The sequence below is a fragment of the Lycium ferocissimum genome, chromosome 12, assembly GCF_029784015.1.
Source record: "Lycium ferocissimum isolate CSIRO_LF1 chromosome 12, AGI_CSIRO_Lferr_CH_V1, whole genome shotgun sequence".
Lineage (NCBI taxonomy): Eukaryota > Viridiplantae > Streptophyta > Magnoliopsida > Solanales > Solanaceae > Lycium > Lycium ferocissimum.
The window spans coordinates 45483804-45504132 of NC_081353.1; the positions used below are offsets into that span (position 1 = coordinate 45483804).

The 20329-nt window shown below is 33.3% G+C and overlaps 2 protein-coding genes and 1 non-coding gene across 3 annotated transcripts; 2 read left to right on the plus strand and 1 right to left on the minus strand.

The window, feature by feature from the left end:
* Positions 1–3413: 3413 nt before the first annotated feature.
* LOC132040047 (uncharacterized) lies at positions 3414–5175 on the minus strand. Its single transcript, XM_059430656.1, has 2 exons — positions 4785–5175; positions 3414–4622 (listed from the first exon to the last, which is right to left on the minus strand). Exon 2 carries the CDS (start codon positions 4616–4618, stop codon positions 3518–3520), a length of 1101 nt encoding a protein of 366 aa, XP_059286639.1. The 5' UTR covers positions 4619–4622; positions 4785–5175; the 3' UTR covers positions 3414–3517.
* Positions 5176–9233: 4058 nt separating this feature from the next.
* On the plus strand, positions 9234–12224 carry LOC132040868 (inactive TPR repeat-containing thioredoxin TTL3-like). The gene is made up of 4 exons (XM_059431558.1): positions 9234–10149; positions 10528–10723; positions 11067–11573; positions 11867–12224. The coding sequence occupies exons 1-4, from the start codon at positions 9392–9394 to the stop codon at positions 12008–12010; spliced, it is 1605 nt and encodes a 534-aa protein (XP_059287541.1). The 5' UTR covers positions 9234–9391; the 3' UTR covers positions 12011–12224.
* Positions 12225–19955: 7731 nt separating this feature from the next.
* On the plus strand, positions 19956–20028 carry TRNAR-UCU (transfer RNA arginine (anticodon UCU)). Its single transcript has one exon. It is a non-coding gene; the product is annotated as a tRNA-Arg (tRNA).
* Positions 20029–20329: the final 301 nt, after the last annotated feature.

The window sequence follows — 20329 nt, forward strand, 5'->3', positions numbered from 1 at the left end:
ATCCACTTTTTCGCCCCCAAATACCCTAGTCATATACCTATGGGATCTAAAATGTCCTTATTTTTAACAAACCCATTTTATTTATTACGTGGTACCCTTTCATTGGTTAGCCATATAATTAACTATAACTAATTAATTCTGAACTCATTTAACCGGATCCACCTACTAAACCCCGACCTGCCCGAACTAAATCCCTATTAAATTAACCAACCCCAATTAAGATCAGACCAACGAAGGAGACGGGTTGTTCATCGGAGCAACGAAGGGAAAGATCTTAATTTGGAGTTTTTTTATATCGGACTCCGACTTCACCACCACCATCGCTACCCAATTGTTCATCAAATTTCCACCACCACCGTAATTGAAGTTGTGTCACTACTAAAAAAATGCAAAAATAGAAGAAAAAAACTAACGTACTATGTCGGTTTTTCAGTGAAAATCGACCAAAAACCGATGGACTATGGGTTGTCGATTTAGGTCGCGTCGGTCTTGGAAAACCAACAGACTCCGTCGTTTTTTTTTTTTTTTTGAAAATAAAATAATGAATGTCGCAACTTGGAATCGAACCCGGGTATGTTCCTTGGCATTAAAGGGCTCTACCACTAGACCACTCATGTTCTTTGTTCAATATTGTTTTAATTTATATTATTTTTTCGCTCTAAAAACTGATGGTTTTTTAATAAAAAAAATAAAAATAAAAAATCGACGGAGTCTGTCGGTTTATTTTAGAAAACAATATAAAAAATAATTATATTTTTCTCGCATTTTTGCTCTAAAAATAACCGATGCTACCCATCAATTTTTTTTGCCAGTTTTTTAGCAGTGTGTGATGGGGCAATGGCGGTTTTGGTGGTAGATTTCGCCGTCAGAGAAGCTTGGGGTTTCGTTGGGGTGGTGGTTTGGTTGTCGGGCTAGGTGGAGGCTTGTGGTTTGTGGTTGCTGCTAGTTTGGTGCATCGGAATTCAGACTGGTTAGTTTGGTTTCGCCGGCGTTGTGGGGGTAACGGGGATGGGCAGTGGCGGCTTGTGGTTCGGCAGAGCTTAGAGCTCCGGCGTGGAGGGGTTGTTCGAAGAAGAAAGAACATGGAACTGTTTGGTTTGTTGGTCGTCATAGCGGAGCTCTTCGGGGAAAAGGCATGGGGATTATAGAGTTCGGTGGTCGTGGTGGAGCTGGTCGGAATCAGTGAAGGGGATTTTGGGTGGTGGTGTTGGTGGTTCATTGTTGGAGATGGAGTGGTGGGTTTCGACTGGTGGCGTGGGGGAGGTGATGGCGGACTGGGCAGTGGCAGCGTTATGGCGGAAACGGGTCCGATGGTGTAGTAGGCCATGGGGATTTGGGCGAGTCTGGATAATGGGTTGGGAGTTAATTAATTTAGGTTAATTATAGGGCTGACGAATGATAACGCGCCACGTAATAAATGAAATCCTTAATTGTGTTTTATAATGAGTTCGTTGCAATAAGGGAATTTTAGATCCTATAGATAAACGACGGGGGTATTTGGGGGCGAAAGGATAGATGGAGGGCTTTTTTGTACCAAATCTAATAGTTCAAGGGTATTTTAAGCCCTTTTCCGTTAAAAATACTTATCCCAATTATTTTACAAAATCAAGATAAATTAATTGGTTATTTTATAAGTAATCTAAAATATTATTACTCTTCAGTTTGTGTGACACTATTTTCTTAATATTAGTCTACTCCAAAATGAATTACATATTTACGTTTGAAAACATATAACTTTATACTTCTCGTAATGAGAAGCTCTATGTTATAGTAGCACACTTTGAGACCACATGTTTTAAAAGTTCTATAATCAAAATAGCAGCAACATACCCAGTGAGGAAGATAGAGTGTACGCAGACCTTGTCGCTACCTTAGAGATAGAGAGGTTGTTTCTGATAGACCATCGGCTCAGGATAAAACAATATGAAAACAGGTCAAAAAGTAAAAGGTACAGGAAATACAACAAAACAGTACGCTAAACGAAGAACACAAGACGGTAGATAGTAAGATAAATCAAAGGACAAGATAATATTATGATATATTTTAGACCATAAATTTATAGTCCTTATTTTTTACTTGAACTTCGTTTCAAATCAAACTATGTCACGTAAATTAAATAAAGAGAGTACTCCTGTTGTTTCAATTTGTTTGTCTTACTTGTTTGAGAATTCTTTAATTACAACTTTTCACATAAAGATGTTTAAGACCACAATGTAAGATTACAGAATATTTTGATACATTCTACATATCTTTAATTTAAAACCGTAAGATTCAAAAGTTTTCTTTACATTTTTAAATTTCATGTCAAATTAAAACCAGATAAATAAAATGAAACGGATGGAGTAATACTTTTTACATCGCCCTTGCATAGAATTCAAACTTGAGAAAGGAACATATAAAAGGGACACAATTTCCTCCCACATGGTGACTGAGAATTGGCCAAGGGAAGACAAGTTGAGAGATATGGTTGGATTGTTGATAGAAATAGATGGGAAGAAGCAATTCATCATTGCTATAAACCAGATTATTCTGCGAAAGGGGCCACCATAATTCAATAGAGAGTGCTTCACATGTCACACCATCCTTTCAAAAGGTTCTATAAATCTCCAGAAAGGAAAAAAAAGAAACAAAAAAAGAAAAAGAGAGAGCTATTGGTTAATCATCTCTATCATTTCATTTTTACCTTTGCTTTTTGGACCCTCCCCATTCCCCAAGATTTCACTATCATTGGCATTTTGAACTGAAATTATGATATACTCATTTTCACCACTTAATTTCTCTAATATCTTCTGTTTTATTTCTCATCCGTTGTCTGATATTTATAAAGTTTCACATTTGCTTAATTGTATAAGACCATACCTCTCTTGGTACATTTTTTTATAAACTTTTGCAAAATTCTATGTTGAATAAAAGGATGATTTTTTTTTTCTCCAGAAAAATCGTGTCACGTTTTAGATCTTGAATGTTGTGGTTCGGCTTTAAGATTTAAAATCAAAGGGCTACTGTTAAATCTTTCTCTATGTTTTGATATAAGTATTGAAGTGTAACTGATTATTAGATACCTCTAATGAAATTAAAAAGGACTTGGAGAAATCATTCAACATAATTATGAGGTGATACAAATTAAAGGAGAAACTATGATTAATGGAACTCAATAATAACAACATTTCATAATTAAAAGCAACAGGAATACTCAGTGATGATAGCAAGAACAAGAAGATAATAAATGGAACTCCAAGATTATGTAAGCATTCTATTAATATTTAATAACATCATAAAGAAATACTCCTCGTACAATTTATGCCATATCAACATGTTTATAGTAAGCTATATAATTAAACAGCTCACTATACAATTAAACAAAACCCATATTACTAAATAAAATTAAGTAATGACCAAAATGAACAAAGTCATCAATGAATTTCACCATATATTTATCGTCAACATCACCAATAATATTAATCTAATATAAAAAAAAATTATTAGGTCAGCCAAATTATCTAACAAGTCCTAGCCACTAGCCAGAAGGACAAGTCCATGAACCTACTGTTCCTTCACCTGTTGTGTACACATTATTTTCAAAACCCTTCTCAGCATGATTTAATTCTGATGTTGATGAAGCTGAACAGTTCAATTTATACCCACCAACATGTTGTGAGTAATTAGTATTACCACTATTTCCATCAAACAATCTTGCGATATTCCTATATTTTCTTGATTGTTCTTGATCTCCACCAATTGTCCCACTTTGATATTGATCAAATCCACCAAGATTTGCACTAACTTGCTCATGATGGCTCATCCTCATTTCATCCAAACAAGGAATTGTTCTAGTAAATGACTTATTAATTTGATCAAAGGTGGAAGCATTTGTAGTACCGACTATGCTATTATTTGTTGGCACTAAAGTATCCATCATGCTAGAACTCAAAAATGGAGAAGAAGAATTAGATGGTGGCATAAATTGAGAATTTTGGACCTTCTGGGTGGATGGCCTTAAAGTATAACTAAGTGGTACCAGGTTATCCAAATGGGCTGATCTCTTCATGGCCGAGCTGGCAGTTGAGAAAAGATCAAGGCGGCGAGTGTAGGCTGAACCAGTAAACGGAGTTGTTGGGATGCCAGTGAATTCTTGAACCATTTGTCTAAAATTTGTAGTGTCAGTAGTGAGAACAGTTGTTGGCGCACGCCTCGATGCCCTACTTCTTTTCTTAGGATTTTTCCCCACATTAGGTTGAACAATGGAGGAGTTTATTGGTATTGAAGTTGAATCATAATATGGACCTTGATGAGGAGCAATTGATGATGAGGAAGTTAAGTTTCCAAAGTTGTTAAAATTGTTGTTGGGGTCAGATCTCAAGTCTTTAGGCCAAACAAGATCATTATTGTAAGGAGAATTTGTTGAATCTTGAAAATTGGAGCTGAAGTTTTGTGTGTTAGGATCAAAGAGAGAGGGTTGTTGAGAAAGAAATTGTGGCAATGGACTTGATGAAATTGAACCAAAATGGCTTGAAGAATTCAAGAAAGATGAGATTGATGATGCCCCATGATGTGAATCATATTCTTGATCTTCACCACCACTTGAAGATTGTATACTACCACTATTACCAGAATCCATCACTCTACAAAAGTGAAAGAAAAAGAAAAGAAAAAAAAAAAGAAGGAAAGAGATGTGATAGTTGAAAAAAGTTTGGAGAAAGAAAGAAAGAAATGAGGTTCTATAAGGAGATTGATGATCAAGAAAGGAATATGAAAATGTGAGCAAACAGGAAAATTCCACCTACCATATAAGTTTTGGAGAAAGTTTATATCCTTATATCTTGAAAGATCTAATGATCTACAAAATTTAGGAGTTAACTTATGAGACTTGTCCTTTGCCTCTCATTGATGGACCACTACCTAGGTTGTTCTCACACACATGTTTGATTAGGAAGGAAAAATCAAACATGTTGGTTGTTTAAAGTGGAGAGAATATTTGAGAGTCTTGGATCATATTTTCTTGAGTTTTCTCTTTCTTTGTAAGCTCTTGGATTAGGGTTTTGAAATGGAAGAAAAGAGAGAAGAAGTAAAGAGAGAAAGGAAGGACAAAGAGAAAAGGGTTGTAAAATATATAAGGCTTTGAGAAGGGCTCTAAAAGAGAGGCATATAAGGCAATAAAGGTTCAATTTATGTTTTCCACTCACTCAAAAGAGAAACATAATTAGAGCTATTACAAAGCAAGAGAAGGGGCGTGGGGGAGGTTGGTGGGGTAAGTGTGAAAACGAGAAAAAATGAATACAAGAAAAGTTTCATGGAATGGAAAAAAAAGTGTACATAGCATATCAAAAATATCTTTAGATTTTATGGCGTTAATCAAACCATGTCATTTTTATAAAAAAGTATCACTAGGGTAAAATGACAACATTGGAATAAAAAAAATACTAGATATATAGTGAGAATTTTCTATAACAGTCATCCTCTTTAACAACATTTCACTATAACGGTCGAATTTTTCTTGGAATCGATTTTTTCATGTTATGTTATATTGTATGTTTTCTGTAACAACATTTCGCTGTGGAAGTAAAAAAATATCCCAAAAAAAGACGTTATAGAGAGGGTTGATGGTAAATGTGACCTTTTATAAATAAATTAACTGGACTAATAAGACAAATAAATTGAAACGAATTCAACAGTGTTAAAGTTAAGAAGATACTTTCTTTGTTTCAATTTATGTGTCTTACTATTTTTTTTTTTTTTTTTTAGTTTGTTCAAAAAAAAAAAATGTCATCTTCTATATTGAGTAACTCTTTAATTCCATCGTCCCACATGACAAGATCATAAAATTCAAAGAACATTTAATAGATTGTACATATTTTGGTTTAATTCTACAAGATTCAGAAATTTCATTTGATTTTTAAACTATGCGTCCAATCGAATAAAAACGCATAACAAAACGAAGGTAGAGTTGCAAGAGGTACTCCCTCTATTTCATAGTGTGGTATTTTTTGCCTGACGCGATGTAAATTAAGGTATAATATTTTGAAGTTAAGTATTTTCAACTCTATTTTAAATGTGATATGACATGCTTAAGACACAGATTTAGCTTTATATCTGTACGGATGTTCGGTGGTAAGCCCAAATATTTCAAAAGTCTATTTATTTATATTATATAAACCTCGAGCTAAACTATGCAGCTTAAATTGAAATGGAAGGCATAATTATGATATATGACTTTTACATCTTTATTATTTACTTAGCTTATCAAACGTGCAAAATAATGATTGAAAATTGAAATTAACTAAGCTTTGTACATAGCATACTTACACTTTTGACTAGCATTAAAGCTTAGTGTTTAGCATTTTAATTTGTCTCACGACCATAGGGCATAATAGCTTTCTTTTGGTTCATATTCGCATATACTGTTTTCAGATCCAGCTCATTAATTAATTTATATGAATATCGATGGTGAATAAATAATTTTTATAATCAAATTCACAATCCACAAATTGCAAACAAGCCAGTGCACGAATACTATAAATACGGGAAAGCCAGTGTTAATTTGGGCCTTTGGGTTGGGCCCATTCTCGGTTTTCATCCCTCTATATATATATATATATATTTATAGAAAGGAAAAATTATATAGAGTATCTATTTAAGACTCTTTATTACTAAATATATAAATATTTTTTTATTTGTAAAACATAACGATGTTTTACAAAATATTACAGCCTTCTCCTTCATGCTTTTTTTCTTCAGTTGTTTGTGCACTTCGCCCTGTTTTGCTGATTCCACACCTTTTTCTTCGCATTGAAAGTTTTTCAACCTCTTTAACAGACCAAACCTTCAATGATGCTTTTTGCTTTGGCCCCTATTTTCCCTCCTTTTGTATGTATAACCCGCTATCAAGTGGAGAGGAAGACAAAGGGGAAAAGGAACTAGGGAAAGGAAGATACGAACGAAAAATAAAAAGTAGGAAATAGTGGAAAGTACTTAACTTCTTTACTAAGTAACTAGGTAGATTTTATTCGATGCTTTTGGATTGAATTTCAGTCCTAGTTCGTTGAAGTTCGAAGTTAAAGTCAAATTGTATTAAAGTTGTATGATAATTGAACATGGGTTGTATGAAAATTGTATTTTAAGTTTTGTATGTTGTATTATTTGTATTAAATTTGTGTGAATATTGTATGAAAGTTGTAAATAATGTTGTTGTAGTTGTATTAAATTTCGAAAAACCTAACATGAACTTTATACAAAAATTATACAGTTATATACATATTTCATACCAATTTTATACAGTTCTCATACACAAAATTGTGACCAAAATTCTAAGCCTTGAGCAATACATAGTAAATGTGAGAATTCTAAGCTTTGAGCGAGATATACACGTTTTATACACAAAATATTGAGCAAAATATTCAAGCCTTGAACAAGAAATACATCTTTCATACAGTTTTCATAAATAAAAAATTGAGCGAAATTTTTAAGCCTTGAGCGAAATATACACATTTCATACAGTTTTCATACACAAAATCTTAAGCCTTGAGCGAAATTTTTTGTAAGAAATCTATTATTATGTTTTGAAAACTGAAAAGTATCATCATATTTTATAAATATACCCTATTCTTATGTATATATACGTCATTAATTTTCAGACATAACCACCTTTTGGGTTATTGTTTGGAATATAACCAATATTTGGACAAAAGTATTGGTATAGATGTTTTAATTGTGGCAGTTTAAGTTTCTTGGTTAAATCTTCTATAACAGAACTTCATGACAGTATCCTGAAATTCAAACTTTTACAACTAAACTTCACGACAGTCGTTCATTATTTGAATTTCATTAATTGAACTACAAATATATCGTCCTTTTGCTTGAACGAACCATGTATTAGGAAACATCGTATTTGTAAGTTGTAACTTGGTAATGACCAATTTAACAACCTGGGAAAGTGAAAGGTTGATGTTTTTATAAGTTCAAAAACTGACTATTCATATTGCATACATAGATAGGTAATCCTCATTATCATTATTCCCAGTAAACAAGTGATGCTTTGTATTAGAATTGGACACCAGCGAGTATAATTGGTCTAAAATTGGAGAATTTCAAATTTTAGGACAGTTTTAAAGTTCCAATAATGGTTATTAGTTCCACTACTTTGCGGATCTTTGTTGCATTTTTTAGTTATGGTTTTTTTTAAAACTATTTTGCAAATGTTGGCTATATTCTAAATAAACAATCTTAAAAGTAAGAGTCAATTAGTCAGATGGTCATCCAACTAATGATAAAAACTATTTTTGTGATTGCCTTGATGCTATTTCAGATGTCCATTTCTGCCGTTAAGTAATTAGCCCAATTACAAGAATGAGATACACTTGGCTTTATTTTGATCTCTGATACATTTAGAGGTGAAAACAAGCCGGCAAACCATGTAGCAGATAATTAAGTACATATCTTAATTGCATGCAGGCTAGCTAGTTTTTTTGTTTTTGGATAGGTTCTTAGGAATTTAGGTTGGTTGCCTGAAAGTGAAGATAATGACACATACTAACCGAGTTCCACAAGAGCACAAAAGCATCATTATTTTTTATGAAGTAATTAATAAGTTACTACAACTGTTGGACAAATCAAGTTGAGATTTTTACTTCCTATGGCTGTGGCCTGTGGCTCATGAAAAAAATAACTTAAAGACACAAGCCTAACTAAGTGATGGCATTGAAAAAGAATGTACATAATAACGTGTATGAATATTTTCAATGGTGTGAGACATTTGAGGAAATAAAAATGCGAGCTTAGCCAAATATCGATAGTATTCACATCATGTTATGAGTATTTTTTAACAGACTTAGTCCAGCAGTAAAATTGGTGGTATGCTGCATGAAGCTGATCCAACTAGAATTGAATACTATTTCACGATTGCATAGAGCTAGGTCCTATTTCTTTGGTAATAGAGAAAATGTGGATGGATGAACAAAATGTGAAAGAAATGAATGAAATTTTCCAAGCTTTGCTGATAAGAAACGTCCATAGTTGAATAAAATATTAGAAAGATTTCCAGTTGTCCTCTCCTGGAATTTAATTTTATTTTACAGGAAATTTCTTGGCATCCACTCTAGGATCCTTATAGGGTGTATATTAATATTCACTCATCTTCCATAAGTAACAGGCCTATCACTTTGAACCCTTCACATTCAAGATTTATCTTCATTTCTTTCCCATTTTTTGGGACCATGTGTCCATTCGATTGTTTATTTAATACAAGTATAATTTATCCTAGTTGACCCTCTTGTATGAATTCATCAGTAATTCACTTTGGATAAAGTCCCATGTTTTCTTTCTTCTCTTTGATTAATTGAATCAGTGGTCAGCTTCTATTCTCTTGTAAACCCCTGTTAATTAAGAACCTATTGAGATGGAAAAAACTAGAAAAAGTAGTCAATCAACCATGTCAAGAATTGTAGATAGTTCAGTGGAACATGAATTGGGTTGTGGTCTAATAGGTGCTTTTTTCCCAAGAAGAAATATTAACCGAAATAAATCAACAGTACCACCAATTCCAACCAAGTCCAGATACACCAATGTTGTCAAGAATTCAAGAAGATGTCATGACAGCTCTTATCCGAAGAACTCGAAGAAAGCATCATTCAACCTTTCTAGTGTAAATAAAATGTCACAAGTTGTGAACTTGGCATACACACAAAAGCTTAGAAGAGAACCAACTTTCACCTCAAGTGATTTGAGCATGACAATCTTTAGTCATAGAAAATCCAGGCTAAATATAATGTTGAATCACGGTTCAACAGGCAATATTACGCAATTAGGCCACCTGGGAAATTTGAACAAAAGTTCCTCTAGGGACAAAAAGACTAGTACTGTAAGAAGCCATCAATCCGGCAGTTTTTTTCGCGGTTCTGCAAACAAATTAGATCCTGATGTACTCAAGACCATAGGCAATGAGAAGTATAGACAGGGCAAATTTGAGGAGGCATTGGCTTTATACAATCAAGCAATTGCAATTGATTCAAGAAATGCTTGTTATTATAGCAACAAAAGTGCAGCTTTGATGAGTTTAGGCCACCTGATTGAGGCAGTTGTCGCGTGCAGAGAGGCCATCCGGCTAGACCCTTCTTATCACAATGCACATTATCGTCTTGCAAGATTATACCTCAGGTGCAACATTTTGAATGGTCAAATGTTTTTGGGTGTTTTTCTTCTTTTTTGGCCAGTCAGCCAAAATAATTGCTTGCGCTAGCCAGAATATACAAAACCTATACACTGATTATGTATATTATATGTATATTTATGCATATTGGATGTATACTTTGTGTATATAACATATAATATACACACACACACACAGATATATATATATATATATATATATATATGTGTGTATATTATATGTATATTATACTTAATATACAAAACTCATACATTTACTGGCTATTATACCTCTGAGCGGTCCAAAAATGTAATTATCCCAATACTTTCTTAAACAGTTTTGTTTAAGTTTGATTTATGATACAAAAAATTTATTAATTTCAACAGACTGGGAGATGCAAAGAAAGCGATAGATCATTATAAACAATCAGGACGAAAAGTTGACAAGAAGGATATTTCCGAGGCACATGATCTTAAGAGACAAATCATAAAATGCACAGAAGCAAAAAAGCTGAGGGATTACAACACATTGCTCAAGGAAACAAAAAATTCAATCTCCTTAGGAGCAGATTCAGCTCCACAGGTTAGTGTACAAAGTCTAAGGTTGGACATAATTTTTTTTTTTTTCCTTTTATGTGAAAAAATACTTTCAAATCAATGTTTGGTTAATTGTTACCACAATTTTCCAACTCCAACTTGAAGTTAGCTTTTCAAGTTTGATAATGTACTTCGAACCAGTTTTTCAAAGTAAATTCTTTTTTCTGTAACAAAACTACAATATTTTCTCAACTAATGCATGTCCAAACACAACTTCAACTTCCAAGTACCATTTTCCAACTTAACTTCAGATGCTACTTTTTTTCAAATATCACCCAATTCATGTCCAAATGGTTGACTTTTTTCCTTTTACATGATCTCAATCAAAGGTCTTTGCCATGAGGGCTGAAGCATTGATGAAGTTACATAGACATGATGAAGCATACACAACAATTCAGAATGGACCTGATTTTACAACCGAGCTATATGCTAGCCTTTTCGGTTCAGCAAAAACAGCATATTTTTTAATCACTCGAGCTGAGGCCTATGCAACAGTTGGGAGGTTCACTGATGCCATAGCTGCAGCTCAAGAAGCAGCAAAATTAGATCAAAGTAATGAAGTAATTAATACAATTCTAAGGAGAATTAAACGGTTGGGATCAGCTCGGTTAAAGGGAAACGAGCTTTTCAGAGAAAATAAATTCTCAGAGGCTTTTTCTGTATACACTGAAGGGCTAGAACAAGAGCCATACAATTCTGTTCTGCTATTTAACAGAGCAGCGTGTCGATTCAAGCTAAGACAATTCGAAAAAGCAGTGGAGGATTGTACTGCAGCTCTTCTATTGCGTCCTTCATATACAAAAGCCAGATTGCGAAGAGCTGATTGCAACATAAAGGTAATTCTAAGCGTGCCAATAATTATTTTTTTTAAAAAGAAGGGAATTTCCACGTGTTTGATCCATGAAAATTAAAGTGAATCAGGTTTGCACGTAAAGGGACGTGTTGAAGACATAACTACGTAAATAAAAATGTGTTCTCTGACAGATTAAGCTTTTAGGTGAATTGGTCATACAATTGAACAGCCTATGTAGTTTGGCTGCAATTGCAAAGCAAGTCATGTTTATTAAACAAGACTAGAATTTGGATTGATAAATGTTTGTTTACTTGTTTTGTGTGGTGATATATGCAGTTGGAAAGAAGGAAGCTAGCTATTCAAGATTGTGAAGTGTTGATTCAAGAAAATCCAGAGGATTATGAAGTAAATAGAGTGTTCTCAGAGGCAAAAGTTCAGCTACAAAAGCAGCTAGAGGAGGACCATAACCAAAGAAATTAAATTGTCTTTCATATTAATTTACATTTTTCCATTTCTTTTATCAAATATCAACGTTTTTTTATATCATGAATATGACATTTAATTTTCCAAAGTATATGCAAGAGCTTGTACAGACAAATGTAGTTTGGATTATAATTGTGGCCGTCTTTGTGCGAACTAGTCATGAAGTGTACCAAAAGGCTGGTGAATATTAACAGAATCTTTTTACAGTCAACAGTTTTTCAACCTTGTAAACTTTAAGTCAGAAAAAAACACGTCCTTTTATTTTATTTTTGTATTTAACTTATATATTCTGACTGTATATTAAAAGAAAATTATATACTGGTTGAGTAACCAGGAATTGTACTGTACTAAATTGATATAATATTAAAGAACCATCAGCAGAATGGGACATATAACATAATTTTTTTTCGAAAACAGAAATTTTTTCGCACATGATACTTGTGGAAGTTAAAACCTGCTATTTTTGTCACAGGAAGTCCACATAGTCTCTGTTTTGATAAGAAAATTTGAGTTCCAAATTGGACTAAACACAACTTAGGTCTTGTGGCGTGCAGTGGCGGAGCGGGATTTCCGCAATGGGGGTTAAAATATAAAAAAAAATGCATGTCACGAAGAAGCTCAAGGGGATTGACGTCTAAATATATATACATAAAAAATAATTTTTAGCAGAAAAATAGTATTTTTTTTTTTTTCGTAGCGAGGGGGTTCGGATGAACAACTTTAAGTAGTGTGGCTTTCACGCCACTTGGTGGCGTGGGTATGTGCCCTTACAATATAAGCCGACATATTATAAGCTACGTTCCGAATCAACAGAGAACTTATAATGTTCGGTATAATGTGAGGAATCCAACAAATTAAACTACTTTCCAATCAATCTAGCTAAACTACTGATCGTAAAAGCCATTTACTGAATTATTTGACTAGCAAGAAAAGAAAAATGACCATGCCCTGTTTCAGCTGATATGATTTAAAGATCAAATTTAATTATTTTCCTTTCTAACACTCTACACTCTCATGTTGCTTTAATTTTCAATTTTATTCTGGAAGGCGGGCTTTGATCGACAAACTTAAAGTCTTCCACCTAAACCATTTTTATTATTACTTTACTATAAAATAGAAAGAACCGAGAGTTACTATAATGGTTCATATGATTGCAACCTCAAAAAAGAGAAGGTAAAAATTTTACCCTTCTTTTTGGTCAATAATCTTTTCCGAAGTCAAATAAGTGGAGCTTACTAAAACAAATTAGTTGATTGAAATGAGTTTTAATATTTTTTGTTTATTTATAAATAGTTGAGTGTAAATAGAAATTAAATACAAATGTTAGTTACCAATCCATATATAGTGGGACCAGGTCCAGCAGTACTATAATAGGGATAAAGAGTGACATAATAATTACCCATAATTACAACCACCAAACATTCCTTTTGCCATGATATTATTCTTTCCTGTTGAGTGACAAGATCATAGACATTGCTGGCCTGCTTCTGTTTTGAAATGTATCCTGCAATAGAAGGATGCGAATGATATATTGAAGAGACTCAATAGAAGGATGCGAATGATTTATTGAAGAGACTCAAAAGCATAGTACTAGCACCAATCACAGTACTTTCGCACATCTGTAGCGGCCAATTCTATCTTTTCCTCACGCAACTACCCTCAAGTCTTTAATAACCAAAAGCGCTACCCAAACTGGCCTCCCCTTAAATTTTACGTGACACTTTTTTCATTGTTTCTCTTGTTGTCTGATATCCGTATTGAGGTCCGATTAATTATGAATTTGTGTCGGGTAGTATATTATTGGAAATAAAGCTCTCTCTAGCAAAGACGACTCTGTATCCAGCATGGTTCAAATTCGAGACATCTAGTTAAGGATGAAGGAGTTTTTACCACTCTACCACAACCTAAGCCGCTCTTTTCTATTTAACCTGTTAAGAAAAATTTCTTTCATATTTCGAAATAATTTTATTTTAAATCTTTATTATTTCTTAATAGTACAATTTTATAGTCATAAAATATCATGACATATTTAAAATTATAAGTTCTTTTTTTAAAAATATTTTGTGTCCAATAAAAAAATGAGACTTCTACATAATAAAATGGAGAGAGTACTCGTTTATGCTTATACTAAACTCAATTTCAATATGATTCATTTATGTTTCGACTGCTAGTGCAGTTCCTAGTATTTTTCTTATGTTAATTGAAGCCAATTTTATTTTTTGCTTATTTCAACTTTTGTTGCATGCATTTAACAGGAATTTAAATATTTCGATCCTGATCAATAAAAATAACATCAGAAACAACTCTTCTTCTGCGTATACCAATTTTCTATATTTTTAATTTGTGATTATTTTATTCAATTCTTTTTTACTTTAAACTCCAACTTTTGAACCGTAAAAGCAATTAATATTTCTATTTCTTTTGTGTTTTTACCCCTTGGATTTTTTAGCATATTTAATATGCTTTTTCCTATGTTGTTTTTGTCTAATAGAATGTATATTATGACAAACTTAAGCCCCAAATAGAGCTCAACGATTAATTGAACAAAATTTTGGCGAAAATGAATACAATTTAACTTCGGATATAGCTTGTTTGTGCTTTGTCTAAACTGCAATATAAACTTCTATTGTTTTAAGATTAGTAGAATGTTATGTTGACACCCGATTTTGTCCCGCCCTTTTCTAAAATATTTATTTGCCAATAGTTATGTATATTTTACCACAATTATTTGCTTTCTATTAATTTGGTCACTGTCCAACTCAGTCGTCACCCATTATCGTTATTATTATTATTATTATTTTTCATTATTAATGTTATGTTTATTATTATTACTACTATTATTATTGTTTTATTATGCTGCAAGCATTTAATATTTTAATTATTAGTACTATCATAATCGCCGTCTTAATATTATTATTATTATTGTTATTATTACTGTTATTGTTATTATTATTATTATTATTATTTATTATTATCATCATACTGCGAGCGCGCCTAATATTATGATCGCGATAGTCGCTTTTAGCATTTTTCTTTTACCGTCTTATGTAAAACGCGTCGCATTTATTTTATACAATTGGACAACAACATTTATTTACTTTCAAACCTCATTTATTACTTATTTATATTTTATTAAATTACACCTTATTAGTTCTAATGGCTCAATTATTATTAATATCACATATACATATATGTTCCTTATTTACCACTATGTTAATTCAGCCAAAAGAAAATTGAGGCCCAATCTGTGAAAATTAGCCCACATTTATTCATTTCAGCCGAGCCCAACCCCCATTATATCCGACCCGGCCCACCTTCCTCTTTCATTTCGGCTAGGGCTCTCTGTTGAAGAACAGAGGCGTCCCTTTCTCTTTCTCTCTCATTTTCCTCTTTCAAAACGCTGCCAGAGCATCCTCAGTGAAACAAAAGTTTTGCCTTGCCATTTCCGTGTAAATGAATGCTTTTCCCAGACGCCTCTCTGTCTCGTGATTCCATTTTCGCGCTTCAAGGTGCATGAATTTCTCGACTCCAGCCAAGGCATCACCATTTCGGGCAACTATGGATCGATCACGTGATGGTCAGCGAGGTCGTTCAGATATACCAACGTTCACTTTGACCATATTTTGAATGAGATTTCGAAAAGGGATCTCAAAATCCCGCCCAATTTTGAACCCAAAAACCCTAGAACTTTCCTATAAGTATGTGCTTTTCCGTCACTGAAAGGGAGGTTTTTTTTTGGTCCGCGAAGAACACCCTTGAAATTGTCATTAACATCCCTTCAAAATATTTTTTCTATACCTTCGTTTTCATTTTGGATCTCAACCGAGATATCGGATCCGAGTGTGTGAAGCTTGGCATTGTTGTTGTTCGGGTGTAGATCCGTGATCGAGGCCTCAGTCCACTGCACCCACAAAAAGTAAGCCTTCATCTATTTGTTCCGTTCTCCTTTAATTTCGGCATAATTTCTATTTTTAGTCTGTTTTGTTTCATATTTTGATTTTGTAACTTAGTTTTGTCTATGCTGGTTTGTCTGGTTTAATCGATGATGTTAGCTGTAGATTGAAGTTTGGGATTCGATAGTGGAGAATAATGTGGAAATTTAGTGGTTCCTATGTGTTTGTTTGGCTGTGAATTTATAGATTTGCCAATGTGTGTTGAAAACCCCTCCTTAAATGCTCAAATGTTGATCGGTATAATGAGTCGCTTAGTTTCCGATAACGTAGTATGCTGATGCCAGTACATATTAACATGTTTTCCATCCCATTCAAATGTCATAAGAATGTAATCTGATTTAGTTCATGTCCGCGAACGAGAATAACAAACTTGGGTCTAGTTATCTACGTTGTTGTTTGGACCCCTGTATCTATTGTTTAGTCCTTCATCTTGGTCATACGGTCTCGCATCTTTGCTTTCTTGCGCTTCTAATATTGTCATTAGTACATTTAAGACATGGTCTAATCATTTGCTTCATCCCAAAAACTTTAAAGCATTCTCCTCTTGGCTGATTTGTGTAAAATGAGAAACATGCCTTTGTATGATCAATGATGCCCTATGCTCCTCCTTTCAACAAAATTTGTCTATAAGTACTGCAAGTGCTCCTGTTTGAATAGGTCATATCATTTGTAGTAAAATCAAGTATGGTTGTCTATTTGCTGGCCTAAGAAAGCTTAAACTTCTTTGGAAATGGCATGTTTGACCCTGTTTTCTGCCCCTTGAGACTTTATTTTTGTCTGTTAGATCTAAGTAGTCCATTTACATGCTAATGTCCGCCCTCCTGCCGGGTTCATGTCTCTGTTTCCGCTTAATTTAAACATTGCCTTAGATACCCCATTTAACCTGCTATGAGCACTAGTCTGAACTGGTTGAAAATGACACTTAGCTTATTATTAGTTCAATATTTAGGGCCTCTGCCCGCTTATGCATTTCATGAAATAGGCTAAGACTGTCCTTAGGTCCAAACCCTCAAGTTTTCTCTGTTTGATGTCTGATTACTGAGAGTGAAATTGAGTAGTTTATCCTTGGCAAAATGAAATAGTTTGAAGTGTATGTGATATATATCTTTGCCGCTTGCTTTTCAACGTGAGTGTCCTGTTTTGGTCACTAGACAATTGAACTAACCTGCAGATGGTGTAACAAACATGACTAATGATAGAGCGATAGAATGAAACTGATCTTTTAATGAAGGCATGTTGTGAGTAGTGTTGTCTATGAGGTCCGTATTTCGCTAGAATCACTTTGATACGATCCATGTAAAAATCGGCCTTAAAAAGGAGACACTTGGACCATATAGGACTCGTTAAGATGAGAATGAGACAAAAAACACGATAGTTAAGCAAAGGGAATAAAATGAGAACAGCATTCATGTTTAACCCGTTATGTCCACTTTCACTTTAATGATTTGTCTTCGGCTTAAACTTGTTTCTCATTGCCCAGATAAGGCTTGTTTGTCTTAGATTGTTTATTTTGTGTATTTGCTTGGTTTGCATATTTTATTTTGTTTAAATGATGAAATTATGTGCTTATACATATACTAATCCTTTTCCCTTTCTTTTTATGCATGACACCATGCGCGAATCCGAGCGACTCGTCCCTCCCCGCATTCAGTGTTGGGCTAAAAGCCCAACATAATATTCTCGTGTCCAGCCAGTCCGCAGCAAAAAATAGAAATGAAAATCAGTTGGGCCGAAGCCCAACAGTAGCAGCATAATAAAATTACGAGGCCAAGGCCCGGCGGGCGTGAGCCGGTCCGCGCCGAGCCTAAAATGGGGCCGAACCCATTTCAATTGCGGTCTCGTTAGCGAGCCATTTTCAAATGAGGGAAGCCCAACAAATGATACGACCAAGCCTAAAATGGGCTGAGCCCCATTTAATTTTATTTACATCTCTACTTTGTTTGTTTATGCATTTAATTTGTATTCCTTGACTAACCCTTTATTTTGGTTTTGATAACTTAGATGAATTTTAGTAAATTAGTGGGACTTAGTCTTAATAATGGGTAGGAAACTAATATTAATTATAGCATTTATAATTAGTATAGCATTCAATATTTGTCAAGACTAGTTATAGCATTTAATATTTTACTCATTTAGGATAATTAATTTGCAAATAGTGTAACTATATACTTTGAGTTAATGGAATCATATTTTTCTTCAATACCTTAAGATTTCAAATGCTATCAATATACAAATATATATTCAGGAACTTGACAAATTATTTCCTTAAGATTTATCAAACTATACGTATTTAGCCGAATACAACTAAATAAGGTTTGAGGAAAGAAACTCATTACCCTTTTGCATTTTTACTTAATAAGTCTAGATTTTTCCGCATCACTATGTTCCTATAATATAATTCTATTCCAAAATTTTAAACTCGCTAAGCTTTCTTCGAAAATGGTTCCTATTTATATATAAGCCATTATATTTTGTAAACTTTAGTTTAAATGGCATTATTATTCAAAACCTTCGCAATATTATTTTAAACGGCATCCGAAATTTCCTTTTATGCAAGATTAATATATTTGGTACAAACCTTATTTTAAATAGCATTCTAAAGCCTTAGCAGTATTTGTGAAATATTATTCTTCCTTTAAAATCTTAATAACTTTTATAAGTCTTATTAGCCTCTAAAGTCCTTTTTCATAAATTATTATTTTCTTCAAGTTTATTTTAGCTAATATTATTTTCCTTTAAACTTTAGTGATATTCGTAAGCTATTTCCTTAAAATTTAAGCCTTATATTTAATCTAATTAATTAACCTAAGTTTGGCCGGTAAACCGTAGTTAGCGGATTCTAAAGGATGCCTAACCCCTTCCCTTTAGGATAATTAGAACCCTTACCTAGAATTAAATTTAAGCAGACCATTAACGGAGGTATAGTTAGATTTTACCTTAGTTAATAAATTAGGTGCCCTAATTCACCTTAAAATTAATTAGGTGGCGACTCCTTAAAATAAGCAAAATAGGAATCACAAATATGTTGTACTCTAATTTAACCCGTTTAAATGGGGTATAACATGTTATACTCTTCAAGATTTACAAGTATTTTTAATTTATTACCCAAAATTATTAACATAGATTAAACTATTATATTTAATATCGTCCTTAATATTCGTTTAGGGGGGTCAAATGTTTTGAATAAATTCATTTTAAACTTCCTTTATGTCTTGCTATTTTATTTATATTGTTTTTTGTGAATTTTAAATGTAAAGCTAGTCTTAAACTTATTACTCCTATAATACAACAAAAAGAAAAAGAAATAAAGGAAAAATGAAATAAATAGTTGTTCAGTGAAAGGTGTAATTACGTGAAGAGAGAAAAGTTAGAGTACACAGTACAAAGGAAAAAAAAAATCTTCCAAATTTATGCCACGTAGCACGGAAAAGACAGGTATGGCTTTTGAATGTCTGATGAATGATGACAAGCAAAAGGACAATTTAGTCAACTCACTCAAATTTAATACAGCAGCTGCATAGAATTCGATGTTATTTCATTTTAACTAAAATGACCAAATTAATCTCAAAATGCCAAAGCAGGCATGTTGACCTGCTGCATGCATATCTCCATTTATAGTATAGTAGTACTAGTACACTAAATGATCGTTTGGTATGCAGATTAAATTATTTCGGGATTATAATCCCAGAATTATAGTACCGGGACTAATTTATTTCATCTCTCAGATGGGATAGAATAATCCCAATCTTAGTGAGATAAGGTGGGATATCCCACTCTTAGGACTATGCTTCATTTTATATTCAGTTTGGTAGAAGGAGGATAAATTTATACCTTCTATCAAACATGGTATAAAAAATTAGTGTTGAAATATCACATTTTACACTACTGTCTTAAAACCCCTAATATGACACGTCAAATGTGGAAAAGGAAAATTCATGTTAATGAGACATAAGAATCGTAAACCATTCATTGATGGTTAACAACACAAAGCGCCCATGGCCTAATGGATAAGGCGCTTGACTTCTAATCAAGCGATTGTGGGTTCGAGTCCCACTGGGCGTGTGTTCTTTTTGGTTGATTGATTCCAACTTATTTGAGATGAGGTGTAGTTATTTTTGTTGTAATTATTTGTAATTCCTCTCAAGTGTTTTTCTAGTTTTTTATAGGATATAAATGTTATGAGATGTTTCAGATTCAAAAATCTTACTCACATGCTATGGTATATTTTAGATTAGAAATTTTGAACTTTCTCCCTTTTCATCTTAAATTTTGTGTCTACTAAAACTACATCATGTAAATTGAAAGGGAGGTTGAGTATTCTTTACGTCAAACCAATAGTGTGACATTTAGGTGCCGTTTGACC

What these genes read in the sequence shown, in the direction of transcription:
- LOC132040047 (XM_059430656.1), bottom strand. Translation starts at nt 4,618, where the DNA reads ATGGATTCTGGTAATAGTGGTAGTATACAATCTTCAAGTGGTGGTGAA.
- LOC132040868 (XM_059431558.1), top strand. Translation starts at nt 9,392, where the DNA reads ATGGAAAAAACTAGAAAAAGTAGTCAATCAACCATGTCAAGAATTGTA. An exon ending in GAGCAGATTCAGCTCCACAG is followed by an intron (nt 10,724 to 11,066) that starts GTTAGTGTACAA and finishes TCTCAATCAAAG; the next exon opens with GTCTTTGCCATGAGGGCTGA. An exon ending in GAGCTGATTGCAACATAAAG is followed by an intron (nt 11,574 to 11,866) that starts GTAATTCTAAGC and finishes TGATATATGCAG; the next exon opens with TTGGAAAGAAGGAAGCTAGC.